General features: G+C 50.4%; 1 protein-coding gene across 3 annotated transcripts; it reads left to right on the top strand.

The window, feature by feature from the left end:
• Nucleotides 1–1,582: 1,582 nt before the first annotated feature.
• On the top strand, nt 1,583–27,314 carry C5H1orf159 (chromosome 5 C1orf159 homolog). 3 transcript variants are annotated; one of them, XM_055582561.1, is made up of 11 exons: nt 1,583–1,643; nt 18,168–18,274; nt 18,367–18,455; nt 19,948–20,023; nt 22,143–22,229; nt 22,541–22,606; nt 24,062–24,196; nt 24,862–24,887; nt 25,002–25,032; nt 26,125–26,207; nt 26,748–27,314. In XM_055582561.1, the coding sequence occupies exons 3-11, from the start codon at nt 18,384–18,386 to the stop codon at nt 26,853–26,855; spliced, it is 684 nt and encodes a 227-aa protein (XP_055438536.1). In that variant the 5' UTR covers nt 1,583–1,643; nt 18,168–18,274; nt 18,367–18,383; the 3' UTR covers nt 26,856–27,314. The 3 variants fall into 3 exon arrangements, with proteins under 3 accessions (XP_055438536.1, XP_055438537.1, XP_055438535.1); XM_055582562.1 differs by lacking the exon at nt 1,583–1,643 and adding an exon at nt 12,280–16,647; XM_055582560.1 differs by lacking the exons at nt 1,583–1,643; nt 18,168–18,274; nt 18,367–18,455 and adding an exon at nt 18,677–18,770.
• The last annotated feature ends 494 nt before the right edge of the window (nt 27,315–27,808 follow it).

A 27,808-nucleotide genomic window follows, 5' to 3' on the forward strand; every position in this document is an offset into this window, starting at 1 on the left:
TATGCCAGCAAATTTGGAAAACTCAGCAGTGGCCACAGGACTGGAAAAGGTCAGTTTTCATTCCAATCCCAAAGAAAGGCAAGGCCAAAGAATGTTCAAACTACTGCACAATTGCACTCATCTCACACTCTAGCAAAGTAATGCTCAAAATTCTCCAAGCCAGGCTTCAATAGTACATGAACTGAGAATTCTCAGATGTTCAAGCTGGATTTAGAAAAGGCAGAGGAACCAGGGATGAAATTGCCAACATTCGCTGGATCATCAAAAAAGCAAGAGAATTCCAGAAAAACATCTACTTATGCTTTATTGACTAAGCCAAAGCCTTTGACTGTGTGGATCACAACAAACTATGGAAAATACTTAAAGAGATGGGAATAGCAGACCACCTTACCTGCGTCCTGAGAAATATGTATGCAGGTCAAGAAGGAACAGTTAGAACCAAACATGGAACAACAGACTGGTTCCAAATCAGGAAAGGAGTATGTCAAGGCTATATATTGTCACCCTGATTATTTAACTTATATGCAGAGTACATCATGTGAAATGCAGGTCTAGATAAAGCACAGGCTGGAATCAAGATTGCCGGGGGAAATAGCAATAACCTCAGATATGCAGATGATTCCACCCTTATGGCAGAAAGCGAAGAGGAACTAAAGAGCCTCTTGATGAAAGTGAAAGAGGAGAGTGAAAAAGCTGGCTTAAAACTCAACATTCAGAAAACTAAGATCATGGCATAGGGTCCCATCGCTTCATGGCAAATAGATGGAGAAACAATGGAAACAGAAACTTTATTTTTTCGGGCTCCAAAATCATTGCAGATGGTGACTGCAGCCATGAAATTAAAAGATGCTTGCTCCTTGGAAGAAAAGCTATGACCAACCTAGACAGTGTATTAAAAAGCAGAGACATTACTTTGCCAATTAAAGTCCGTCTAGTCAAAGCTATGGTTTTTCCAGTAGTCATGTATGGATGTGAGATTTGGACTATAAAGAAAGCTGAGCGCTGAAGAAGGTTGATGCTTTTGAACTGTGGTGTTGGAGAAGGCCCTTGAGAGTCCCTTGGACTGCAAGGAGATCCAAACAGTCCATTCTAAAAGGAAATCAGTCCTGAATATTCATTGGAAGGACTGATGCTGAAGCTGAAACTCCAATCCTTTGGCCACCTGAAGTGAAGAACTGACTCATTGGAAAAGACCCTGATGCTGGGAAAGATTGAAGGCAGGAGGAGAAGGGGACGACAGAGAATGAGATGGTTCGATGGCATCACCGACTTGATGGACATGAATTTGAGTAAGCTCCGGGAGTTGGTGATGGACAGAGAAGCCTGGCGTGCTGCAGTCCATGGGGTCGTAAAGAGTCGGACACGACTCAGCGACCGAACCGAACTGAACAGAACAGATCAGGGCCCTAGACTACAATTCCCAGGTCGCTCTGCGTGCACCTTTATATCTCGCGAGAACTCTGGGCTGTCACCCACTTGACCGGGCGGTTATACCGTGGACCGCTGGGAGGTGTAGTTTGGGGCTGGGAGCCACGCTCCCTGGCGCTCTGGCTCTGGTGGCGGAGAGACTACAAGTCCCAGGGGGCACAACGGGACCGCCTGGAGGGCGGGGGGTACGAAAGAGGAACTAGAAGGGCGCGGGGGTGAGTGAGGGGCCGGGGGCGGGGGGGGCGGGAGCGGGGGCGGGCCAGGGGCTGGGGCGGCCCTCAGGGTGCGGCCCCCCGGCAAGGCTGCAGTGGCGGGGTAGGGCGGTGGCGCGAGGTCCGTCCGCTTTGCTCCTCCGCGGCCCGCGCCCCCGTCACCGGCTCCGGACGCCTCCGCCGCGCGGGAGGGCCAGCGAGTGGGTTTATCGCCCCTAGAGTGTCCACTGTGGCTCAGCGGGGTCTGTGTGCGTTGTCATCAGGACGATTTAATTGACGCTTAGTTTCCGTTTATTTGATACCGGGTTTCGGACGCGCGTCTCACAGCGTTTCAAAGCGCAGCGTTCGGGTTAACGCGCTCCTCGGAGGTTCCCGAGCGCCCAGGTGGCCCTTTTGTCCTGTTCCGGGGTCCCTGTGGCTCCGGGGGTAGAGCTGGGTCCCGTCCTTCTCCGCTCCTCCCAGCACCCCCACAACAGTCTGTGTTAGCCGGAATCTGAACCGCCACAGTGATCTCACCAGCTCCTCGGAGGAAATAAAACCCGGGTTTTCCGGAAAGTTTCTCCTGGCACATGCGCGCCCCACCCCGCCCTGTGCGCTCCTCCCAAAGGCGGAGCGGCCGCGCCTCTAGGGGTCACCGGCACCCCGAGGGCGCTGCCACCTCTCCTGTATTGCCCAGTTCCGCGAGGTAAGCTGTGATTTGTCCCGTAATTCACTTGAAGAACGCCCTCTGGTCACCGCATCACTGAGAATCCTGCGTCCCCAAGATCAAGGACCCCCTCCAGCGAGTCTCCAGGGGTCCTCCGGCAGCACTGTCTCGGCGCTGCTGAGGCCACAGAGCGTGTCAGCAGCCTGGAGTGTTTTCTGTACAGCTGTCAGATCGGTAACTGCGCTGATGATCCTCCATGAGCGCGGGGGGATTTTCGGAACGGGCAGCATGTGAACGAGGAGTCTGTGTTCTCATTCTGTCCCGAGAGCCAAGTTCCGCCTCGGCGCCCTTTGCTTGCTGAGACGCTAATGAGCGGTGGCCTCACTGAGGAGCTGGAGATCCAGTGGGAGAAGCAAAAGCAAAGATCAGCAACGTGAACTTTGAAGCGGTTGGCCCCCTGCCCCTCTCCGCTCTCCAGCCACAGCCGCGGGGAAGGTTCGCGAAGCGTGCATTCCCACCGTGATTCCCCGGGCAGGGCCTCCTGTTGGAAAGGCGTTCGTGAGGTTTTCTGGCCAGCACCCGACCCCAGTTGATTGTTGTTGTTGTTCGGTAGCTCAGTCATAGCCGACTGTTTGTAATCCCATGAACTGCAGCACACCAGGCTTCTTTGTCCATCACTATCTCCCTGAGTTTGCTCAAACACATTTCCATTAAGTCAGTGATGCCATCCAACCATCTCATCCTCTGTTGCCCCCTTCTCTTGCCCTCAGCTTTTCCCAGCATCAGGAAATTGATGAGCCAGAATAATTCCCCCTGGATACCTGAAGTGTTACTTGTTCAGAAATCACAGTGACTTCTTCCTTGAAACCAGTTCCTCTAAGGAAAAATGAGTTGTGAAAGAAAACGTGGTACAATTTAAATTCTCACCGAATTTTTAATTACCTTGAAGAAGTTTTTGTACCCAATTCCTTAGCTTTTTGGCTAAGATTTTCAAAATTGAAAATGAATTGCAATTATTCAGTTCATGATTAAGTATAATTCACATAAGTGAGGTGCATAGATTCAGTTTGACCAATTTTGACAAATGTATACAGCTGTGTAGCCGGCACATTGTGGTGATAGAGGGCGCTTCTGTCATCTCTAAAGCTTCCCTCGTGTCAGGTCCTCTGGATCGTCAGGTGGAAGCCCTGATCCCCATGTGATGGTGTCTACATCTGGGCCCTTGGGGGTGCTCAGGGTAAGGTGGGGCCCATGAGGGGATCAATACCCCAACAATAGGAGGAACACAGTTGCTCATACACCAAGGAAGGGCCTGGAGGATCTTGCGAAGGAAGCCTTCTCCAGTCCAGAAAGGGCCTCACCAAACCCAGATCTGCCAGCACCTGGATCTTGGGCCTCCCAGACCCAGTTCTGTGAGGAGCAGCACCTTGTCTACGCTGCCCTGGGCTGACTGAGACTTCCTAAGCCTTCCCAGGCCCGCCTCCCAGAAGCAGGCACAGTTCTGACTTCTGCCTCATTCCTTTGTGGTGCCATGTTAGACCTTGTGGTCTGTGGAGCGGCCTTGGTTGTCCTCAGCATGATACCCGTCCCTGGAGGGCACTTGTGTGGGTTCCTGGCATTGCCTTGGGTGACAGAATTGTGCACATTCTTCCATGTGTGTTCTGTGGGCATGAGACTGCCGTGTGGGCCTGGTGGGCAGAGAGGTGTTTGCTTGTGTCTTCCATTTGCATGTGCTTGAATATTGATGCTGGACCTGTGGTGCCCACTCAAGGTATCTAAGCAGGTCCTTTAGGTCTCTGGATACAAGCTGAGAGGTGTGTGTGTGTGTGTGTGTGTGTGTGTGTGTATATATATACACTCAGTCATGTCCAACTCTTGATGATCTCATGGACTGTAGCCTGCCAGGCTCCTCCATCCATGGGATTTCCCAGGCAAGAATACTGGAGCAGGTTACCATTTCCTACTCCAGGGGATCTTCCCAGCCCAGGGATTGAACCCACAGTTCTTACGTTTCCTGCATTGGCAGGCAGATTGTTTACCACTACTGTCACCTGGGAAGCCCTGCTGCTGCTGCTGCTAAGTTGCTTCAGTCGTGTCCGACTCTGTGCGGCCCCATAGACGGCAGCCCACTAGGCTCCTCTGTCCCTGAGATTCTCCAGGCAAGAATACTGGAGTGGATTGCCATTTCCTTCTCCAATGCATGAAAGTAAAAAGTGAAAGTGAAGTCGCTCAGTCGTGCCCGATTCTTAGTGACCCCATGGACTGCAGCCTACCAGGCTTCTCCGTCCATGGGATTTTCCAGGCAAGAGTACTGGAGTGGGATGCCATTGCCTTCTCTGGGGAAGCCCTGGCTCAGTGGATAAAGAATCTGTCTATAATGGAGGAGACTGGGGTTTAATACAGATAGATAGATACTACCATCCATTGTTTGAACTTGCCTATTCACATTATTAATAGTGTCTTTAAAATTAACTTAAAATCTTTTGGAGTAGTTTTAGATTTACAGAAAAGTTGCAAACCGAGGCACATTTGTGAAAGCTGAAGCACAACAGTGCTCTGTTACTGTTCCCGGCACTCCAGGCTTCAGGTCACATGCTGCCCCAGGGTCCTCTTTCTGCCCTGGATCCCATGACAGCTATGAGGAGGACTCCTCAGGTGTTTGTAGCACGTCCCTGATTTGGGGTTTGTCTGCTGTGTTTTCTTCTAGTTGGACAGGGGTTGTGGGTTTTTGGAAAGAAGACCCCAGAAGTGAGGTGGCCCTCTTGTCACATCACATCAGGGCAGCTGACGTTTGCACGACATCTTGGGGGCCGTCAGCCTGGTCACCTGGCTCAGGTGGTGTCTGCCAAGGAGAGTTGCTCCTGTCCTGTTCTCCAGTCTCTTTGGCAGCCACGCAGGGAGAGGCAGCCCACCCTGCTAGGGGTGGGAGCTAAGCTCAGGGAAGACCCACTGTGTGGTCTGAAATTCCGTGAGGAGGACGGACTTGTGAGTGTGTGTCTGCACTCTGGAGGGGACCTAGCTCTGTGCTGTTTGGCTGGCTGCTCATCCGTTCCAGCCTTGACCACCAGGACGTCATCAACCCCCAGCTCCTACTTTTAAGAACTTCTTCACTTTCTCACGCTGCCAGCCACTCCAGCTTCTCTTCCTCTTGTAGTGTTCCTGCCACAGTTCTCCAAGGAGCACTAGTTCATTTCATTGGAGAGTGGGATTTAGAGACCAGGAACCAGGCAGTGGGCGTGGGCACTGCTGCTGGGGTCATTGCTTGTAGTCCTCTTAGCAGATAGGTAAGTATATACCTGTTCACCTGTGTGTCTGTAACCTGTAATCTGTAACGAAAGTGCTTATGTGTAACCTTCTCACCACCATTGCCATCATTTTCTTATTTGTCTCACCCCAGTGTATTTAGAAAGCAGTTTCAGAATTGTTCACCTGATATACCTCCCCACCTTGAGAAACAAAATTATCAACTTGAGTACAATGTTTTATATTCTGTTTCTTCTTATCATTGGGCTTAACAATTTCCAAAGAGTATTTTCTAAACACTCTCATCCTGTCCCCTCCTGTGTGTTAGTGTCATATGTTGTGATACAGTTGGATTCGGTGGTCACAGTCTGCTTTCCATCCTGACATCCCTGGTGGGTGTTGTTGATTTTTTTGCGTATATTAAAGTATACTCTATGATATAACTTTCTGTGGGTTTTGGCAAATGCATAGAGTGTATATCCACCATAACAGTGTATTTTAATGAGCAAAAGTGTTTAATATTGTTGAAGTTCATTTTATCAGTTTTTCTTTTTTGGTTCATGCTTTCGGTGTTCTATTTAAAAGTCTTTGCCTAACCAAAAATCATGGGCTTCCTAGGTGGTGCTCATGATAAAGAACCTGCCTGTCGATATAGGTAGACTGAAGAGACATGCGTGCGATCCCTGGGTTGGGAAGATCCCCTGGAGGAGAGCATGGCAACCCACTCCAGTATTCTTGCCTGGAGAATCCCATGGACAAAGGAGCCTGGCAGGCTGTAGTCCATAGGGTTACACAGAGTCAGACACAACTGAAGCGACTGAGCATGCACGCACACGACCAAAAGTCAAAAAGATAATCTCCTGTAATTCCTTGTAGAAAGTTAATAGATTCAGTTTTGTGTTTAGGTCTGTATTGTTCAGTTGCTCAGTTGTGTCCGACTCTTGGCGACTGCAAAAACCAGTTTGGACTGAAGGCCAAAAACCAGGCCTTCCTGTCCTTCACCATCTCCCAGAGCTTGCTCAAACTTACGTTCATTGAGTCGGTGATGCATCCAACCATCTCGTCCTCTGTGGTCCCCTTCTCCTCCTGCCTTCAATCTTTCCCAGCATCAGGGTCTTTTCCAGTGAGTTGGCTCTTCACATCAGGTGGTCTGTGAGCCATCTCTAATTGATTTTTCGTATGCTGTGAGCCTAGTTTCACTTTTTTTGGCTGCAGTAGGTTTTCGTTTGGAGAAGGCAATGGCACCCCACTCCAGTCCTCTTGCCTGGAGAATCCCCGGGGATGGGGGAGCCTGGTGGGCTGCAGTCCATGGGGTCACTAAGAGTTGGACACGACTAAGCGACTTCACTTTCACTTTTCACTTTCATGCATTGGAGAAGGAAATGGCAACCCACTCCAGTATTCTTGCCTGGAGAATCCCGGGGATGGGGGAGCCTGGTGGGCTGCCGTCTATGGGATCGCACAGAGTCGGACATGACTGAAGCGACTTAGCAGCAGCAGCAGCAGCAGCAGCAGGTTTTCGTTTTGGGGCAGGCTTTCCTAGCTGTGGCGAGCGGGATGCTCGAGCTTCTCACTGCAGTGGCGGAGCACAGGCCCTAGGGGGTTCAGGCTTCAGTAGTTGTGGCTTGTGGGCTCTAGAGTGCAGGCTCCGTAGTGTGGTACTGGGACCAGAGGTTGAACCTGTGTCTTCTGCATTGGCAGGCGGATCTTTAGCCACAGGACCACCAAGGAAGTCCTAGGCTCACTTTTTATTCCATGCAAGTAACCAGCTGTCCAGCACCATTTGTTGAAAGAATTTTCCTTTCCCCATTGAATTGCTTTGGCACCTTGTCGCAAATCATTTGATTGTTTTTGTGAGGGTCAGTTTCTGTTACACTAATCTCTGTTCATCAGTCCACACTGTCTTGTGACAGTTCCTCAAAAAAAGCCTGCTGTAATTTTGCTTGGGATTATATAAAATATTGGATCAATTTAGGGAGAAGTTAATAATATTGAGTCTTCTAGTTCATTCACATGGGTTAATGGAGATATCACACATATATATGTGTGTGTGTTTGTGCCTATATATATATATATATACCATTATAGTATATCTTTCCATTATTTGGATCTTGAACTTCTCTCAGCAGTCTTTTGTAGTTTTCTGTGTACAGCAGTTACACGTTTTTTTATTAAATTTATTCCCACCAATAGATTGTTTTTGGATGCTATTGTGAATGACATTAATATTTATTTAAGTTTTATTTTCCAATCACTTATTGCCAGTGTATAGAAATAACAATTGATTTTGCATTTTCACTTTATATTCTTGGAACATTGCTGAATTCACCTACAAATCATAGTAGGTTTTTAAAATTTCCTAGGATCTCCCATATGAACAGTCATGCTGTGAGCACAGAGGCAGGATCACTCCTGTTTCTAATCCTTGTGGCTTTTGCTTTGTTTTCTGTCGTTACTGCTCTGGCTTGAGCCACAGGGCGGTGTTGACAAGACCTGCAGAGGCTGAGTGTCCTGGCCTTGTCTCAGTCAGCTTGTCATGAGCTGTGGGTTGTTTGGGGATGTCTTTCTTCATGCTGAGGGTATCGCCTTCTGTTTTCAGTTTATTGAGTGTTATTATGAATGAGGCTGAAATTTTGTCAAAGGCTTGTTTTGCATCTGCTAAAATGGTTATATTGAGTAGAACCCCTTTATTCTGTTAAAGTGGTTGATGACTGGTTTTGATGTAAAGTCAGTCTTAAGTTCCTGGAAGAAACTTGTTCGGTCGTGTTTTGTCACCTTTCAGTATTTGCTGAATGCAGGCATGCAGTTTGCTAATGTTTTGTTAAGAGTTTGGGGGTCTGTGTTCATGAGGGATGTTAGTCTGCTTTTTTCCCCTTGTGATGTTTTTGTCTGGTTTTGCTGGTCTGGGTCTGAGTCCTGCTTGCTGGGCTTATAACCGAGTTGCAACAGATGGCTTCCCCTCTGCTTTCTGAAGGGCTTTGTGTAGTATAGGCATTAATTCTTCCTTAATTTTTTGATAGACTTCACCATTAAAGCCATCTGGGTTCATTGCCTTTTCTTGTGGGAAGTTTTAATGTTATTAATTCAGTTTCTTTTTTTAAAAATATATTTATTTTTGGCTGTGCTCAGTCTTTGTTGCTGCTCATGGGCTTTCTCTAGTTGTGGCAAGCGGTGGCCGCTGTGTCGTTGCAGAGCAAGGGCTTCTCATTGCGGTGGCTTCTCCTGTTGGAGAGCATGGGCTCTAGGCATGCAGGCCCGGTAGTTGCAGTGCACGGGCTCAACTGCTCCGCGGCATGTGGGCTCTTCCCAGCCAGGGATCGGACCAGTGTCCCTTGCATTGCAAGGTGAATTCTTAACCACCGGACCACCAGAAAAGCTCCCAATTTCTTTAAGGTATATAAGATTGTTCAGATTTTTCTTCTTCATCTGTGTCATCAAATTTAAATAAATTTGCTCATTTGGAGAAGGCAATGGCACCCCACTCCAGTACTCTTGCCTAGAAAATCCCATGGACGGAGGAGCCTGGTAGGCTGCAGTCCATGGGGTCGCTGGGAGTCAGACTCGACTGAGCGACTTCACTTTCACTTTTTACTTTCATGCATTGGAGAGGGAAATGGCAACCCACTCCAGTATTCTTGCCTGGAGAATCCCAGGGACAGGAGAGCCTGGTGGGCTGCTGTCCATGGGGTCGCACAGAGTCGGACACGACTGAAGCGACTTAGCAGCAGCAGCAGCAGTAGGTTGTTGAATATATTGGCGTAAAGTTGTTTATAATATTGACTGATGGTCCCACCAGGTTTGTAGTATTTGCAGTGATGCCTGTCTGCTTTTTAATTTCTATGTAGATAATTCACATTGATTTTTTTGATTATTCTTGCTAGAGGTTTATCAATTTTATTAAATCTTTTCAAAGAACCACCTTTTGACTTGGCTTACTTTCTCTAACTTTTGTTCATTTTTTGTTTCATTCATTTCTACTCTTGTTATTTCCCTTCATCTGCCTAACATGGTTTAATTCACTCTTCTTTTTCTGTCTTCTTAGATGGAAGCATAGATTGATGATTTTACACTTGTCTTTTCTTATACAGGCATTAAAAACCACAAATTTCTTTCTAAGCACTGCTTAGTTTCCTACACAAAATCTGATAGGTTGCACTTTATCTTTTTGTTAAAAATACTTGAAATTTTCTTGTGTTTGATCCACGAGTAATTTAGAAGTCTATTGTTCCCTTTACAAATATTTGGAGATTTTCTGAGTATCTTTAGTTATTGATTTATATTCTGAATATATTAGAGAATATATTCTGTATGATTTTTACCCTTTGAATTTGTTGACACTTGTCTTATGGTCTAGCATATGGTCTGTTAGTGAATATTTTGTTTGCACTTAAGAGTGTGTCTTATACTTTTGTTGAGTGTCATATTCTATACTTGTGAGTTGAGTCAGTTATATCCTTTTTCTCTTTTTCTCTGTCTACTCGTCCAGTCAGTTACTGAAAGAGGGATATTAAAGTTTCCAATCACAGTTGTGAATCTTTTTCCTTTTAGTTCTGTCAACTTCATGTATTTGGAAGGTTTTATTGAGTGCATACAAATCAATACAAGAAGATTGATTATCTTCTTGATGAATTTACTGTGTTATTGTTGTGAAAGGTCCCTCTCTTCTCTAAGGCAGTTATCTTCTTGAAGTCTGCTTTGTCTGGTATCAATATATTGGCATGAGTGTTTTATGCTCAGTAATTGTATAGACTATCTTTTCCATCTTGTGCTTTCAATATTCTGTGTTTTTATGTTTCAAGCTTCTTTTTTTAAAATATTTGCTTCTTTTAAAATTTTATTTATTTTTAAATGAAACAAAGATGAATATTTTTAATGATAAAAAGTACAGTTCACAAAGAAGATAGACATCATAAAACCATTTGACATGTAACAACAAAGGAACAAAGATACATAAAGCAAAAATCAGAAGAAGTATAAGGGAAAAAAAATATAATCATAGTGAGACATATTAACATTTCTCTGAGAATATTTTATCAAGTGCAGAAAAAATAAGAATAGGAGCATCTTGAATGATGTCATTAATAATTTAAATATAATAGATTTCTACTTATATTAATTTATATTAATCTTATATCCTACATAAAATATTTAAAATTTTGTATATCATACGTTATTAGATGTCCATAGGACATTTAGAAAAACTGGCAAAAAGATAAACATTACTAAATTTCAAAATGTAGAATTCTTTTCTTGTGTGTTTCAGTTATACATAAACATATTATTTTTTATATTTTCCGTTGTAGGTTATTACAAGATATTGACAGTAATTCCCCATGCTGTACAGCAAACCTTTGTTGCTTGTCTCATATCTATTTTTAAAATTAGAAACCTAGCAATCTATTCATACTAAGTTAAACAAGTGGAATCAAACTGTCATAATTTTTTTTAGTTAGGCAAAAATTCATAAGTTTTCTAAAATATGTATATTATGCATATTATTTATATATATCTATACAAGAGTCAAACTTGTTTCTTATAAAGCACATATCATTTGGTCTTGCTTTTTTATTCATTCTGACAATCTCTATTTAAAAAAAATAACTTTAATAACTATCATTTATGAGGCACTTTATATGTATTATGTATTTTCATTTTTTCTGGATATTTTATTGCAGTATACATAATATGAAATTTACCATTTTAACCATTTTTAAGTGTATAGCCTGTAACATTAAGAATTTTTATGATATTGTACAATACTTACCACCATCTGCCTCTAGAACTTTCCATCTTCCCAAACTGAAACTCTATCCCCATTAAACACTAACTCCCATTCCTCCTGCCCAGCCCCTGGCACCCACCCTCCTACTTTTTGTCTCTATGGATTTGATGGCCCTGGTGACCTCATATAAGTGGAATCACACATTATTTGTCCTCTCGTGACTAGCTTATGTCACTTTTTATTATGTCACCCATGTTATAGCATGTGTCAGAATTTCCTCCTGTATAAGGCTGAATGATATTCCATTGTATGGATGGGCCACATTTTGTTTATTCATTCACTGATGGATATCTGGGTTGTTTCTACCCTTTGTGTGTTTGTGTGGCTATTGTGAATAATGCTGCTGTGGACACCAGTGTACAAATATCTCTTAAAGACCCTGTTTTTTATTCTTTTGAGTGTATAATCACAAGTGTAATTGCTGGATCATATGGTAATTCTGTGTTTTATTTGAGAAACTGCCCTGCCCTTTTCTACGGCAGCTGCACCACTTAACATTTCCCCCAGCAACAGAAAAGGTGGTGGAAATTTCTCCACGTTCGTTTTTTCTGGCTTTTTTGGATAGCAGCCATCCTCAGGGTTGTGGAGTAGTATATTTGCTGCATTTCCCTAGTGGTTAGTAGTGTTAATCTCTACTTTTTGATGGAGTATTTAGTATGATTATTAGAGTGTTTGAGTTTAAGTCTACCACCTTCATGTTTGACTTCTGTTTTTCCATCTGTTTCTCTATTCCTCCTTTCCTGCCTTTTATTTGGTGAATCCAAGTTTTTAAAAATTTTGTTTGATCTTTATCGACTTTTTAGTTCTGCTCTTTTGTTACTTTTTTAGGGGTTCCTGTAGAGGTTTAATTTGTCATGGTCTACCTTAAAAATTAATCCTATACTTCACAAACAATGTGAGATCTGTATACAGAGGGTTCCAGTGACCACCTTCTACTTCTTGTACTCTTGGAGGGATGTTTTACTTCTTGTGCTAGAAAATCCTACAACACAATTTTTGTCTTTAGCTAATATTCTTTAAAAATAGAGGTGTACTATATTTAATTTTTAAAGTCTCAGATGTCTTTGTTTACTACATTGAGAATTTCTGAGTCCAGTGGCTAAGACTGTGCTCCCCCTGCCAAGGGCCTGGGATCGATCCCTGGTCAGGGAATTAAAATTCTACAAGTCTCTCTGTGCAGCCAAAATAAAAAAGAGAGAACATCTGTAGAACTGCACCATACTTGGCCAGACATGCTAAATGTATTAGTTGAACATTGTAAAACAAGCAGTGCCCACTGGCTTCAGGAGAAACATTTGGACCCCAATTCAGTGTGGTGGGTAGATAGATGCTCTGGCACCAGGCCTGGCTGGTCCTCACCCTGCCATGTACTCGCCATGTGGTCTTGTGGAAGCCCGTTTTCCCCTCTTTAAAAGGAATCTATTGCAGGCATTGTTGAAAGGGTCCAATGGGTTAATATGAGTGAAGAACTCAGAGTGGTGCTTGGCACACAACAGGTGCTGTATGATCTCAAAGTTGTGAAAATACATATCATAGGAGAATAAACCTCAGATGATTAATTTGATCATCCTTCAGGGAATGTTTTAGAAATGAAAGGGGCTACTAAAGTAATGTTCAGTGTAACTTACTGTTTTAAATTAATCTTTTTGCGACTGGAGTCACGTTCTTAAACGAGAATAGTGTTTGGGCATCCATCCCCTGTTTGTTGCCCTGGGGCTGATTCTTGCCCAGTGGAGACAAGACCGTCGTGGCCAAGCAGTTCTCTCCATGTGCCCTGCTGCTGACCAGGGGCAGCACGTCGGAAACAGCCTCTGTGCCCACCATTGGGTTTTTGAATAAAAAAACCATGCAGTGCAGTTAGTTGTTCTAGGGTAGAAGAATTAGCTCCAACAAAGCGACTCTCCCTCAGGTGGCAGTTATCAACCAAGAACAAACTACAGGAAGCAGCTGCCTGAGGACACCTGAGAAGGGACACGGCAGGCAGGTTCTGAGGGCAGCTTAAACTTAGAGGAAGTGGCAGGCCCAGAGTGTGTTTCCTGTTTGTAAGTCTTAACTTTGAGGGCAGTGTAGTTGCAGGGGCGGTGTGGGGTGGTTAGAACTCTGGTGGAAAGACCACGCCCTTCCTTGTTAGACAGGGGGAGGAGCTGGGCAGATGCAGCTGCTTCAGAGTAAGAGAATTCCCAGAAAAAGGAATTCTGCAAATAAATTCTACTCCAATTTCTGGCCAAGCCCTGAACCAGGCATACACAGGGCAGGTGGGAAGCCACCTCGACCAAGAGTGAGGCCACCGCTTATCACAACATGATGGTGACGGTTTCCTTTTTGAATCTAATGAAATTAATTACCTACTAAATCATAACCATAAACTCTCTTCCCTTGCTTCCCTTGTAGCTCTGTAAAGAATCAGCCTGCACTGCAGGAGACCCGGGCTCGATTCCTGGGTCAGGAAGATCCCCTGGAGAAGGAAATGGCAACCCACTCCAGTATTCTTGCCTGGAGAATCCCATGAACAGAGGGGCCTGGCAGGCTGCAGTCCATGGGGTCGCAAAAGTCAGACACAACTTAGCGACTAAACCACCACAACCAAATCAAAACCATTCCTCTCTTCAGAGGAATATAATTGAATTCAGAGTCTCTGCAACATAACAGGTTGCAGAGTCTGTGCAATCCAAAGTTACTCCACATACAAAGAGCTGGGGTGCTATGAACCATCCTCAAGGGAAAATCAATCAACAGACTGTCATCATGTAATGACTCAGGTGTTGGGTGATCAGACAAGCACTTCAAAGCCAACGGAGTAACTGTGTTCAGTGACGTAAAGGAAAATACACTCCTAGTGAACAAAAACATAGGAATCTCAGCAGAGGGATAGAAAATGTTTTTTAAAACCAGTCAAATGGAAATTTTAGAATTGAAAAATACAACACTTGAAATAAAACATTCACTGAATGGGCATAATAGACTGGAAAGGACAAGAAGCAGTCAGATGGGGGAAAGCAAGAGGAGCCTTAGGGACTCAGAGGGCAGCGACGAGTGTGACGTGCACAGTGACTGTGGGGCCCAGAGAGGAGGTGAGAGGCGCCGTGGGGCAGGAGAAGCGCTCGAAGAACAGACTCGCCCAGTGTGGCGAAAAACAGAGACTTATAGATTGAAGAAGCTCAGGGAGTCTCAAACCGGGTGAATATGACTAAAACCACACCTGGACACATCATTTTTAAGTTACTGAACACTTTAAGATTCGCTTTAAAAATCTTGAAAGCAGCCAGAGAAAAACAACAGATTACATGCACACAGTGCTGCGAACACTAGGAACTTACCATCAGAGGGCCAGTGGAGTGCTGGAAGAAAGATAGTCAACCTCCCAGCATCATGTGCTAAATACAGATATTTTCAGAAAAATGAAAGCTGGTAGAATTTGTTGCCATCATCTGTGTACTGTCAGAAATGCTAAAGGAAGTTTTTCCTGGCTGAAGGTAAATGATATGAGAGTGAAACTCAGATCTTTATGCGAGTGATGAGCGTCAGAAAGAGTAAATACTTGGGGGAATGTCTTCTTTAAAGTATGTATTTAGGGACTTCCCTGGCAGCCCAGCGATTAGGATCCCACACTGCCTGTGGAGGGAGCACTAACTCAGTGCCAGACCGGATAACTAAGGCCCTGCACGCCGCGTGACTCCCCCTCCCCGCCAAAAAATGGAAATATGCATTTAAAGGAAAAAAATCAGAACGTGTCTTGAGTTTGTAATGCACACAGGTGAAATATGCATGATGGCCTTCACATGAAGCGCAGTGAGGGGTCCACGGACCTGCAGGTTCTGCTTTGGCGTGTCGTGCTTCAGTGTTCTAAGCAGGCTGTAAAACGGGGTCAGGGCAACAACCATGAAATAATGCAGAGAACCATAACTAAAGAACTAGAAGGTAAATTGAAAAGGAACTTAAAAAAATTCAAATAATGTAAAAGAAAGGAGGAAAGAGAGAAGTAAAACACTGGAGAGACAAGCAGAAAACAAAACAGTAGCCTTAAACCCAACCACAGTGTCATTATACACTTGCCAAAGCCCAGCATCAAAAGTGATCCTGTTCTAAACATGGACTTGAGGCAAGAGTGATGTGCCCATGTAGGTTCATCAGAGTGCTTTCCTGGGGCAAGATGTTAATCATGGAAGAGGCTCTGCTTGTGTGGGGGCAGCAGGTGTATGAAACTCTCTCACTTCCTGCATAGTTTAGCAATGAGCCAAAACTGTTCTAAAAAAATAATCTTTTGTGTATTAAGACAAAGGAACAAGTAGAAAACAAATAATAAAATGGTAGGCCTGAGTCTAACCACAGTGATATTTACATTAAATATTAGTGGACTAAACTCTCCAGTTAAAAGTTAGAAATGATAAGAATGGGTAATAAGCAAGACCCTATGACATGCTGTCTATGGGAGATTCACTTTAAACATAAAAATCACAAGCTGAAAATAAGTGGATGCAAAATGTGTATGTATACAAATTGCACAAGAAGGCTGGAGTGGCTGTACTAATTTCAGGTAAAGTAGGTTCAAGATAGGGAGTATTACCAAAGAGAACCGGAAAATTCTAGTGATAAAGAGGTTGTTTTGTCAGAAAAACATATCAGTTACAAATACACCCAATAAAGGGAATAATAAGCAATTCCACAATCATAGGCAATTTTAACATCTTTCTCTCACCAGTTGTTAGAACAAAAGACCTAAAGAAATCAGTGAAGACACAGAGGGTCTGAACGGTACTCCTGGAGTCTTGACCTGAGTGGTGTTTATAGAGCCACACCCATCAGAAGCAGAACACAGATTCCTTCAAGTGCATGTTCTCTAACGTAGACCAAATACTGTGCCCTGAAACAAGCTTCCAGGAAAAGTAAAGAAGTAAAGCTGCACTTACTTGCTTAGGACATGATTATTTACGTAGAAGATGCTAAGAAATCTGAAAAAATGCTTAGGATGGAAAAAAGCAAGAACCATTAGAGAAAAAAATGGGTGCAGTTAATTTTATGAAAATGAAACATTTGTTCTTCTAAAGAGACCCATAAGAAAATGAAAAGACAAGTCACAGAATGGGAGAAATGTCTGCAGTACACATACCCGGCAAAGGACATGTGAAGAGCTAGCACGTAATAATAGAAAGACAGCTCAGCCGAACACGGTGGCCCAGAGATGTGAATAGACTCATCACAGGAGATGTAAGGTGTGTGAGTGGCCCACAAGCAGGACAGAGGTGCTGACCATATCTAGTTGCAGAAACAGATGGGAACAGAGGAGAACCGCCACCCACCTGCCAATGTGTGATCACGACCTGGTGTGGCCGGAGCAGGTGAGGCGCTCAGAGCTGCAGAGGCTGCATGTGGAGCCATGGCCAGAGAACAGCTGGGCATTAGCTTCTCAGAGTTACCTTGGCCCAGTGCTTCCAGATGTTGACCCAAGAAGGAAGGCAAGTGACCATGCAGGAACAGGCCCAAGAATGTCCCCGGCAGCGTTAGCCAAAATGCGGAAACACCCATGTGGCCATTGGCAGGGAGTGGGCAGGGGAAGCATCCTTACAGTGGATGCCACTGAGTCACAAGAGGGCAAAGTACAGAGGAATTCAAAGATCCCCGTGGCCATGCTGATGGGCAGGAGCCCAACCCAAGGTGCGTGGATGGTGCGGTCTTTTCCCCTGAAATTCCAGGAGACACAGTCCACGTGTAGTGGTGGGGTCTGAGGAGGGGCAGTGTGGTGTGCACACTATCAGTGGTGTCTGTTAAGAAGCAGATGGAGGTGTCGGCTGAGCTGATTCCTGAATCAAAGGTGGCAGTGTGTGTGTCACACCAGTAGTTGCCACTGAGGGGACTTCACATCCTAGAGAGGGGCCGGTGCCCCAGGGAAGAGCTGGTGTTTTTAATGAGAGTACTTGACTCCAGACTAGGGGAGCACCATCTGCTCCATCAGCCTGGACTGAACCCAGCACAGAGTGAGCAACAGGACACACCCCAGCCTGGGACCCCTGGGCCCCAGGCCAGTGGACGGAGCCGCTCATCATCCCCCAGGCCCAAGTGCGCTCTTTGGGACACACCCTCCCTTGAAACTGAGCTCATCTTCCTCATGCACAGCTTCCTCCTACAGCTGTTTTTATTAAGAGAAAAGTCTTTTTAGAAGTGACTTTTGTGTGTTTGGGACAGATTATAATTGTGGTTCCCACCTGGCAGAAATTGATTAAAAATCCAACTAACGTTTACTTCCAGGGTCGTGCAGGCTAGTGTGTTTCCCTGGTTACTCTAGAGATGTGGCAGCATGAGCACTAAATCACCTGGGCTGTCTCGTTTCGAGTGGTTTCCGTGTTAGGACGTTTACTTGAGGCTGGTGGTCCTATTTCATCTGTTTGCTCTCTGGACCCACCGCCCACCAGAAGCTCTTGCCCAGGACTCCCTGTGCCATCGCCCCAGCTGGAGGTTGCTCACACGCCCTTCTGTGATGACAGCAGGTGGGCAGCTTGTGTTCCTCTGACCGGCCTGGCCCTTCAGAGGCACACCCACCGCCGGACAGTTCTGTCTCTGGGTGAAAATGCTGGAAAATGAATGCAGGTCTTACGAGGACAGGATGAAGTGGCGGGTAGAATGGCCAGCTCCCCTGACCCCTCCGCTCAGGTTCAGCCTCCCTTCTGGGCAGTCCCAGTGCACAGGCGGCGGAAAGCCAGTGGGAGGGAGGGAGTCTGTCGGATCCCGATCCGGGCAGGCTGAGCCCTGGGGGCTCCTGAAGGGAAGTCTGGTCGGACCCTGAGCCCCAAGGCCAAGGCCCAGACGTGTTTGGCTGTGCTTGACCAGCAGCGGGGCCTCACCTGTCCACCTGGATTTGCAGGCTGGGCTCCAGGGTTGTGACACTCTGGAGCCAGCGACCAACCCCCTGACTGCTGATCGAGGGTGGCGAGGGCCTGAATGTCTGTGGCCCTCATCCAAGAGGGCCAGGTAAGTGTCCTCTGCCCCAGCCCACCTCCCTCAACCATGCCCTGCACTGGCAGGTGGCACCTGCGGCCACACAGCACCCCTCTCTCTCACAGAGCCTGCACTCCGGGACATGGCGCTCCGGCGTGCCGTCTTCCTGGCTGGCCTCCTGGTGGAAGTTGCTAGCAGAGCCTCAGGAACTGCGGTAAGCACCTGTCATGTGGCACATGGGCCCTTCACCAGGGGGTCTCGCCCTTCTACCTGTGGACGCCACCCTTGTCCCAGCCCCAGAGACACTGACTGTACACCCTGTAGGGTTGGGGCCTGTGACTCTGGGTGGGCAGCTGATGCACGGGCCTACCCCTGGCCCCTGCTCCTCTCTGCCTGCTAGACCCTCCTTTCCCTCTGCCCAGCTGGACGTCTTCTTGGAGCTGAAATGGGGTCTCCACACAGCTGCCCACTGGCACTGGCCAGAGCTAGTGGGATGGACAGATGCCCGCTCCAGGCTCAATTTGGCCAGGTGACAACTACCAAGTCAGTGACACAGGTGTGCTGAGCAGTGGTTCCTGGAGGTGCCTGGCCACGTCTACACACGCCTGGCTGCCCGTCTCCAGGATGGTGGGCCTTCCGGCCGCTCTGCCTCAGCTGGGTTGGGTGGGACAGGACAGCTGAGCCTCCCTTCTCAGGCTTGGCCTGGCCCCCATGGCGCCCTCCATTTCTTGGCCACCCTTAGGCGCTCCTTGCCAGTCCTGGGCCGGGTCTTGGGAAACCTGGGTAAACACAGAGCAGAGCTTCCTGGAACGCCCTCTCGAGGCACCTCTAACCATCTGGTCTGTGAATGAAGCACCCACACCACCCACTCCTGCATGTGGGCCTGGCCAGCGTGTTTGCCCCTGAAGTGCTCCCTGGGGCAAATTTTCCTCTGTGGGGGCCAAGCTGGAATCCCCCCAGGGGGTGTCTATTGCAGGAGCATCACTGAGGCGTCCAGGACTGTGAGCTGTTTGGTCGGGAGGGAGGGGCAGACACATCATGAGAGCCACCCAGGCCTCTCAGCAGGGAGGCCACAGGAGCCTGGGTTTATCTTCCTGAGTCACCACAGTCCAGAAACGCATGTGCCTGTTTTCTTAGCAGCCTCATTTTTTGATTTTCAAAGCCACCAGCTGCAAGCGGCGACTAATAACTTCATGTTTGAAATGCCTGCCCTGTGCCTGCCTGTAGCTCACAAGGCGAGAGGTGGCAGCTCTGCCCCTGATCCAAGAGACCCCTGAGAAAGGGTGGCGGGAGGCCCCGAGGGAGGGCAGCGGGCAGTGGAGGGGGTCTATCCCTGCCCGCTAGGCTGCTCCAGCACAGCCCTGACGGGCTCTCTGGGTCAGCCCGAGGGAGTCTCCTTCCTGCTCTTGGGAGTCTGGGTGCTGGGGAGAGTGCCCCAGCAGGTCCCAACCGGACACCTCAGTTGTTGATTCAATCTCCAAACGCTTGCCAGAGAGCAAGTGCTGTCCCAGGGAGGCTCTGTGCGGTGTAGTCGTGTGTCCTGACCTTGCTCTAGGTCAGCAGGTGCAGTCCCCAGATGCTGACTACAAGAGGCTGGGCCCTGGGCATAGGGGTGAGCTCTCTGGGAGCCACTCTGTGGATACCACCCTGGACCTGGCCCATACACACCACCTGGCCACAGAAACTCACCGCTGTCTCCCCTCTAGGGTCAGCAGCCTGAGTGCTGTGTGGATGCGGGGGACATCAACGCCACCTGCCCAGGCACTAGCCTGTGTGGCCCAGGTGAGCTTTGGTGTGAACCAGCCTAGGCGGCCTAGTGAAGGAGGGGCTGGGGTGTGGGCAGAGGCAGCAGGGTTGATGGGGCCTCATCATGGGAGTTGCGGGCAGAACCCCAGGAGGACACAGTGGCCTCGTCCTGGGAGGTAGGGGCAGGCAAGACTGCCTGTTCCCCGCAGCGAGTTTCAGCTGGGTTGAGACAAGCTGACGTAAGATAGGAGCAGCAAAGTACAGAAAATGTGTGACGTTTTACGTGACTCAGGAGGAAATGAAGCCCCAAACGAGTGGCAGAACCTCAGTGCTAACACATCAGATTGAATGAGGAGGTGATTGTGGGCAAGTGACTGAGACATTGGGGCAGCTGAAGGGGATCGAGGGGGATGGTGACAAGGCCCCTGAGTCCCGTCTCCTCCTGGTTGGGGGAAAGGGGCAGCTCTCATGGGGTTTGTTTCCTGCTTCTGGGAAGAAAAGGGAGGTCAGAGCACCCTTCTGGCACCTGCTGTTTTCTCATTGCCTCACCTCAAAACAATCTCTGTGCTGAAGTGGTGACATATTCTGGTTTCCTTCAGTCCCCACTTGAAACTTTACCTTCAGATAGTGTCACATATTGAAAACCAAGTTGGTAGCCATGGAGAGATTTGGGTTAGAAGTTGTGGGACAGGAGGTCAGCAAAAGGGAAAGAAAGCAGATGGAACCAGGCAATCACCGGCTCCCACGTTGCGCTGACCCTCAGTCCTGGGACAGGCCATCGCATAGACCACGTCAGAAAGAGGGTTGCGGGTGGGTTCCATCCACAGTGAGGCCTCTGCATGTGGGCAGCAGGGGGGGGCAGTATGGAAATCCTTGATACAGCCCGATTTTCTCTGGAACTTCCCAGAAGGCCCGCATGGCAGCAGGTTGCCATGACCTGTTGAGTTGACTGCCCTGAAGCTCACATCCGTTTGCAGGGCTTTGGGAAAAGGCAGTTTTGGTTCTTGGTGATTCCAAGTCAGCAGGTGGGCGAGAGGCAGAAACGTTAGTTTAGAGAGTCAGAGCCAGACTCTGGGGGAGCTGGGGATTTCAGGATCCAGTGCAGTTTATGGGGGCTGGACCTCAAGGTCGAAGAGCAGGACTGGAGTCTGCTGTCCACCAGCCAGACCAGTCTGCTACTGAAAGATCACTTCTCTCTACAGCCACCCCTTTCCACCAGAGAAAATCACAGTGACACAAAGTGACTTAAAAATAAGTCTGTCCTCTTTAAATTGGGCCTGATTGTTTAAGAAGTGTAGCCAAAGCAGTGATTGACCACATAGGCTCTTTTGAAGTCTACTTTGCTGGCCTCTTCACAAGGACTCTCAGATGGGACTTCTGAAGGCCTCTCGAATCCAGGAAGCCTAGCCGAGGACTCACCTCCAGACCTCACCTTAGTATCTTTAGGTTGGGGTGAATTCCCCCTTCCTGAGTCCCCATGTGCCAAGGTTCCTGGCCTTTCTGGGTGGTGACCTTCCTTACTCACTGGGAAAGGTGGAGAGCTAGTGAGCCAGGCCCTGGGCTCTTTTCCAGGTGCTGTAAGGCTCCATAAAGTCAACCTTTGCTCCTTAAGTCTGGTCGCTAGTCCTGCCCTGCACACACAGCCCAGGGCCTCCTCGTGGTCAGCCACCCTGGCAGTTTTGCAAAGGAGCCCAGTTACCTTAGGGCTGGCTGAGGGAGCCCTCAAGGGTATTGCTGCCTTGGCGACAGGTCTGTGCCCAGGACCCCACATTCCTGGGCCTCCTTGAGACGTCTCCCCGAGGTCTGCCCCTCCCAAGAAATGCCAAGTGAAGGAAAAAGAGTCTACCTGCTTCAGAAGAGAAGCCCGGTTCTTACAAGAAATGAAGGCCTATTCCTAATACTTGTAGATTCCATTCTTGTAGAAGCCGTTTCCAAGATGTCCAGTAAGGGGCCCATGGGGATCCCCAGACAAGAAAAGGCAGGCTGTGGTTCCTGTGGAGGGGCTTCTTTTTCTGAAGTCCATCCTAACTTCCAGAATGGGTGAACTAGTGTTCTGGAATAAACATAGTTTTACAAACGCAAAGCATAGTGCTCCCTGAAGGCAGTCAGCTGGCGTGGCTGTGCTTCGAGCTGCCTCCCCTGTCCCCCGGCACAGGCTGCTATGGGCGCCCGACCGAGGATGGGAGCGTCAGCTGCGTCCAGTGCAGGAACGGAACCCACAACAGCTCTGAGTGCAGAGGCCGTACGTCCTTCCGCCCCCCTCCGCACCCCGTCCTCCGGCCTGCTTCTCACCAGGGGGCCACACCTCCGAGTTCTGGAGGAAAGGGTGGGGATCCGGGTTGTTGTCCCCCGTCCTGGGACACTGTCCCCCAGTGGGCACCCGCAGAGTCCCCTCCCTGAGTCCTCATGTCCCTCAGAGCAGCTGTGGGGCAGGGGCTGCTCTGCCTCCACGGCCACCTCCCTTTCCCATTTCCCGGCCACAGTTGCATTTGGGCTGCATCTCTGGCTCCCCGGGGGTCCTCCAGCAGCACTGACTGTTGTGCTCCCCCACAGTTGCCAGCCGAGGTGCACAGTTCCCTGTGAACAAGAGCGCAGGGATGCCTGGGTGGCAGAGTGTTGGTAAGTTTCTCAGCTCACCACGCCAGTTCTGGGGAGATGCAGGGCACCATCAGAGCCGTTTCCAGTGCAGACGCAGTCACCCGTGCTGGCCACGGCAGGGCCATGTCCACAGTCAAGGGCAGACTCCACCCCAGCCAAGAGCTCTGCACAGGACCCCGCCCTGCTCACAGAGCAGAGCCCGTGGTCTGGAGGCTTTATCAGCTTTGAAGTCAGGGTCTGGGGTTGATTCAAAAGGGTGGGTGTGGCTGGGGTCACTTGGCATGGGCCCCCACATGCCTCTGAACAGGCTGCACGTCTTAACCTTTTGCCTTGCTCATAGCCACCACCCTGCCCAAGCCCCCCAGTCCCTGGGAACCCAAGACGTATGGTTTTCCACGATGGGAGGACATCCTGAGGAACCCCAGCCCTGTCCCTGGGGGCTCCTCTAGGATGTAGGTCTCTGAAGAGACTACAGACACTGTAGGCAGAGAAAAGGGCCCACTACGCCACCTGGTCCTCAGGGCAGACACAGGAGCCACCTCCTGGGCACTCTGGGCCCCAGCCTGCTCCTGCTGCCAGGCGTCCCATCGTACCTGAGACACCTGCAGAGCCACAGAGTGGCCAGGCCATGGGGGTATGGTACTCAGGCCACCCGAGGCCACTGCAGTCAGGGGGCAGGACTTGCCCTGGGCCTGGGGTTGATTCAAGAGGATGAGTGAGGCCACCTCCTCTTCTGAGGTGTTGGGGTCGTGATGGGAGTTATGATTGTCCAGACCCTGGTCCTTCAGCAGAGGACATATTGACTTGGACCAATGGTTCAGGCCTTCCCTGCGAGTCTCAGAACTGGAAGCAAGTAGCCTTGTGCTGCTGTGGGCTGAACAGCAGTGTTAGGGCAGTTGGGCACAGATAGCCCCTGCCTCTTGCGATATGGGGCTGGGCCCTGCAGCGGAGAGGGGTAGGTAAGGCCCATGCAGTCCAGTGTTGAGCCCATTTCCTTTGTGGCAAATCTAGGCCAGTTTAGCTGGAAGTTGTCCCTCCTGAGGCTCCAGTGTGGCCGTAGCTGGCCTTCTGTCTACATGGCAGGGTCAGAAGGGCGCTTGCCACAGGCTTCTGAACGCAGAGTCCCCCTGCTTGGCATCAGTCTGCCAGCTGTCTTGATCCTGTGGAGGTGGAGATGGCTGGTGTCCTGGTACTGGGAAGGCCACCCGGGTGACAGTCGACAGGCTGCAGTGAGGCAAGCCAGGGTCATCCTTGTGCCAGAGCTGTGGGGCCCTGAGTGGGTGCCAAGTGATGAGGAGGGGATGGAGAGCTTGAGCTGGGGACACTGGACCTCTCGACAGCCCACCCCCTGAGAACTCCCCAGCTGACGCCTGGGGAGTCAGCTGAGTGCAAGGGAGGCCCACACCTCTGCATGCAGGACCCTCAGCCCTGCGGGAGCCCAGGTGTGCACACCACCAGCCCTCACCTTGCTTGCAGGGGGCCCTCAGGTGGCCGCCTCCCTCTTCCTGGGGACGTTTCTCATCAGCTCGGGCCTCATCCTCTCCGTGGCTGCATTCTTCTACCTCAAGCGAGCCAGCAAGCTGCCCAAGGTCTTCTATGGAAGAAACAGAGGTACCCCCTCCTTCCAGGGGTCCCAGGGGAACAGCATGGGGCAGGGCTGAGATGCTGGTGTCTGGGGGCAAAGCTTCATCTCAGGCAGCCTAGAGGGGGCTGGGTTGTCACATGGCTGTCGTGTCAGGATGGGGGAGGGGAGGTCACGTCCTAGGAATGGTCTATGTGGATGTCATGGGGTCTCAGTGTGAAGGGTGACAGTGGCAGACACTCTGCAGACTGGCTTGTCTGCTCCATGGAGATGGCAGGATGCTGGGGAGGGGAGTGGGTGGCTTGATTCAAGGCGATAAGGGGACACCATCCCAAGTGCAGGGGCAGGCTGAGGGCATCCCCAGACACAGGAGTAGTGACTGGAGTGAGCCTGGATCCGGGGACCCTCTGCAGGCTTGTGGACCCCCAGGCTAAGGGATACACGGACACCTGCCTAGGCTGAGAGGACCCCTCCCCAGGCTGATGGCCCCTCAATACCTGTTTAGGCTGAGGGGACCCTTCCTAAGCTGAGGCTCCCCCAGGCTATGCCCCCTCAGGCTGAGGGACCCCCACAGGCTGAGGGCTCCCCAGGCTGAGGCTCCCTTAGGCTATGTGCCACCCCCCCACCCCCCCCCGCCCCGCTCAGGCTGAGGGAGCTCTGTGGCCTCCCGGTGACACCTGTGCTCTCCCTGCAGCTCCCGCCCTGCAGCCTGGCGAAGCCGTAAGTACCCAATGGGCAGGCAGAGGCCCTGTGTCTGTACATCTGGGTGTCTGTCCGTCTGGACTGGTGGTCGTCCTGCCCACAGTTCTCACTGTGCTTTTTCCTCTTTTCAAGGCCGTGATGATTCCCCCACCTCAGTCCTCAGGTACGTCAGCTCCTCCTACCCCGCATCCTATCGGGTGCCTTGTCTCTGGTGAGAATTTCCCTTTTATTCCTCAGATGCTCAATGTGTCAAGGGTTCCCAACATGGGTCCAGAGTCACCTCTGCCACCCTCTGCCCTTCTCCAGGACCCAGCTCTGCCCGAGCCAGGAGCTGGTGGCTCTCACCGGCTCTCCCATGGCCCCTCCAGGGTGACGGGCACTTTAGTTTGACCGTGTCAGCTGTGTCACGGTTGACGCCGTGAGTAGAGAGGTTGCAGCCACAAGCCACAGAGCAGGCGTCACCTGCCTCCTCCCCAGACTGTTCCTGCCACCATGCAGAGATCTGGAGTGGGGACAGGTGGGGACGTCCTCCTTTGGGGGACAGAGAAGTTACTCTGTCAAGGCTAGATCTGCTCTGTCCGGTGAAACACACATCTCATTTCTCCTGAGTGGCGCCGTGTCCAAGCACAGGTGCCTGCGTTGTCTCCCGCAATGGCCATAACAAAGTCTGCAAATTGGGGCTCGAGAGGACAGAAGTGTCTTCTCTCACAGTCCTGGAGGCCGGAAGTCAGAAGTCCAGGTGTGGGCAGAGCCGCTCCTTCCAGGGGCTCTGGGGCGGGTCCCTCCTGCCTCTTCTGACCTCTGGGATTGCAGGTGTCCCTGGGCTTGTGGCCACATCCCTCTGGCCATTGCCCCACCTTCCACTGGCTTCTCCCCTCTGGGTCTCCTGCTCTCTGCCTCCCTCTCATGAGGACATTGGCCACTGGATTTAGGGCCCATCAGATAATCAGATCTGCCAAGACCATTTCTCCAAGTGAGGTCACATCCCCAGCTTCTGGGCCTTAGGATGGGTACACTGCAGGGGGCTACCGTCCACCCTCTAGCACATCACGACCTGTGCCTTTGTGTTTCAGGAGAGCCAGACCCTTGCCCTGGCCAAGGGGCTTTGGGTTTCCAGGAGGTGGAGCTCAGTGGGCTTCTTCCCCCATTCTCCTGTGGCTGCCCACCCCCACTCCCGTGAGCCGCAGGGAAGGCTGCTGCCCTCCTGCCATGTCAGGCCCTGCTCTGACCCCGCCTGTCTCTGACTCTATTTCAGTGCGGAAGCCGCGCTACGTCCGGCGTGAGCGGCCCTTGGACAGGGATGTGGGCCCCACCACTGTCTCCTCTGTGGAGGCCCGGGTGAGCAACGTCTGACTCCAAGGTCCACCCACAGCTCCACGCACCGCAGAGGAGGGGCCCCCATGCACAAAGGCTGGGTGCTGCCCAGCGAGGCCTTGGGATGGGCCCAGACATGGCCCTGGCTTGGCTCGTCTGATTCCAGCCACATATGCAAAGGGGGAGCCACCCACCTGCAGGGCTTCCTCACCGCACGTGGCACTCAGTGTGACCAACCTGGGGCATCACTCCAGCCTCTGCCCCTGAGCCCAGGTGGGGAGCCAGGCACATGGGGTCTGGGCCCCATGGGAGAGACAGCCTGCAGGACCCCGGGTGCTCCTCTGCCCTGGAGCCCATGGTGAGCAGATACGTTGCATCCTCTCTGAGAGCTGTGAGGCCCAGGCCTTTGAGGTTCCAGCTGCGTCCACATGGAGGTGGGACCTGGGGACCGCCCGCCCACCCCAGGCTCAGGCACCACAGGCTGTGCTGCATTGCTGCCCAGTCCCAGGAGCTGCAGGACTGAGCTGCTTGGCTTCCTGCTGACTCCTGTCTGTGTTTAAGCAGAAATGCATTTTGTACAGAAGTCCAAGAGGCACGCTGCCCTCATCTGAGCTCTGCCTGGGCCCCAGGCGCTACAGGTCCTCATCCACCTGGGGATGGATACTGGCCTGAAACTGCTGGAGGTCAAGGTCCCCCAGGGATGTGTCCATCCAGGGCCACATTTACCTGTGACTGCTGCCTGGAAGCCTGGACTGGCTCATCACGCCAGCCTCCCAAGGACCTCGCTGGCTGGCAGTCCTGTCTGGCTGCCCCCACTCTGAGGCACCAGCCAAGGTTCCCGTGGAGACTGGAGTGTTGGGGCACCCGCTGCATGTGGGTGGAGTGTGGCCTGGCCTCCCCAGAATCTCTACTGGGACTGCTGTCTCCTCCTTCAGGATCTGGTCCGAGTCCGTGCCGCCCAAGGCAGGGCCTGTGTGGCCAGCCTCCCAGCTTCTGCACCGTGATTCCCACTGGAGCCTTTGCAGTTTCTGGACATGAGCTCGGTCACCAGGACATGAACAGATGACTAGCTGGTGGCCATGAGGGGCAACCACCTGAAATTAGCGTCAATAAACCACTCAGGCCTTTCTTACTGCCCCAGGGTTCCCTGTTCCTCAGCAAGGAAGAAGCCTCTCACGGGAGATGGGGAGCCCCTGACGAGGACCCAGACCCCCACCCTGCAGGCAGCCCCCAGCCCTGAGGATGTTAGCCATGGGAGAAGGGGGCTTGTCCCAAGTGACCTCGTGTAAGTAGGAGATCCCAGTGGCCCCCAGTTGTCAGGACGGAGATAGGGAAGCATGTGAGTGCCTCTTAGGGAGGTTTTTCTGTGAAGAGACCGTGCCTGTGCAGACATGACAACCATGGGGCACCCATGGTGCCTGGCTCACAGCCCAAGGAGGAAGGTACACATGGGCACAGAGTGCAGGCTGGCATCAGCTGTCACCTCTGGGAGGCGAGGATGGGTGGGTGACCCTTGGAGGGCTGGCGAGCACGGGGATGTTTGCCGACTGGTAGCTTCATCCCAGGCATCCCAGCCTGTCATCAGGACAGAGTGGGGGCAGGGCAGAGAGCCTGGACTGCCTGGT

Source organism: Bubalus kerabau, chromosome 5 (assembly GCF_029407905.1).
Source record: "Bubalus kerabau isolate K-KA32 ecotype Philippines breed swamp buffalo chromosome 5, PCC_UOA_SB_1v2, whole genome shotgun sequence".
NCBI classification, from domain to species: domain Eukaryota; kingdom Metazoa; phylum Chordata; class Mammalia; order Artiodactyla; family Bovidae; genus Bubalus; species Bubalus kerabau.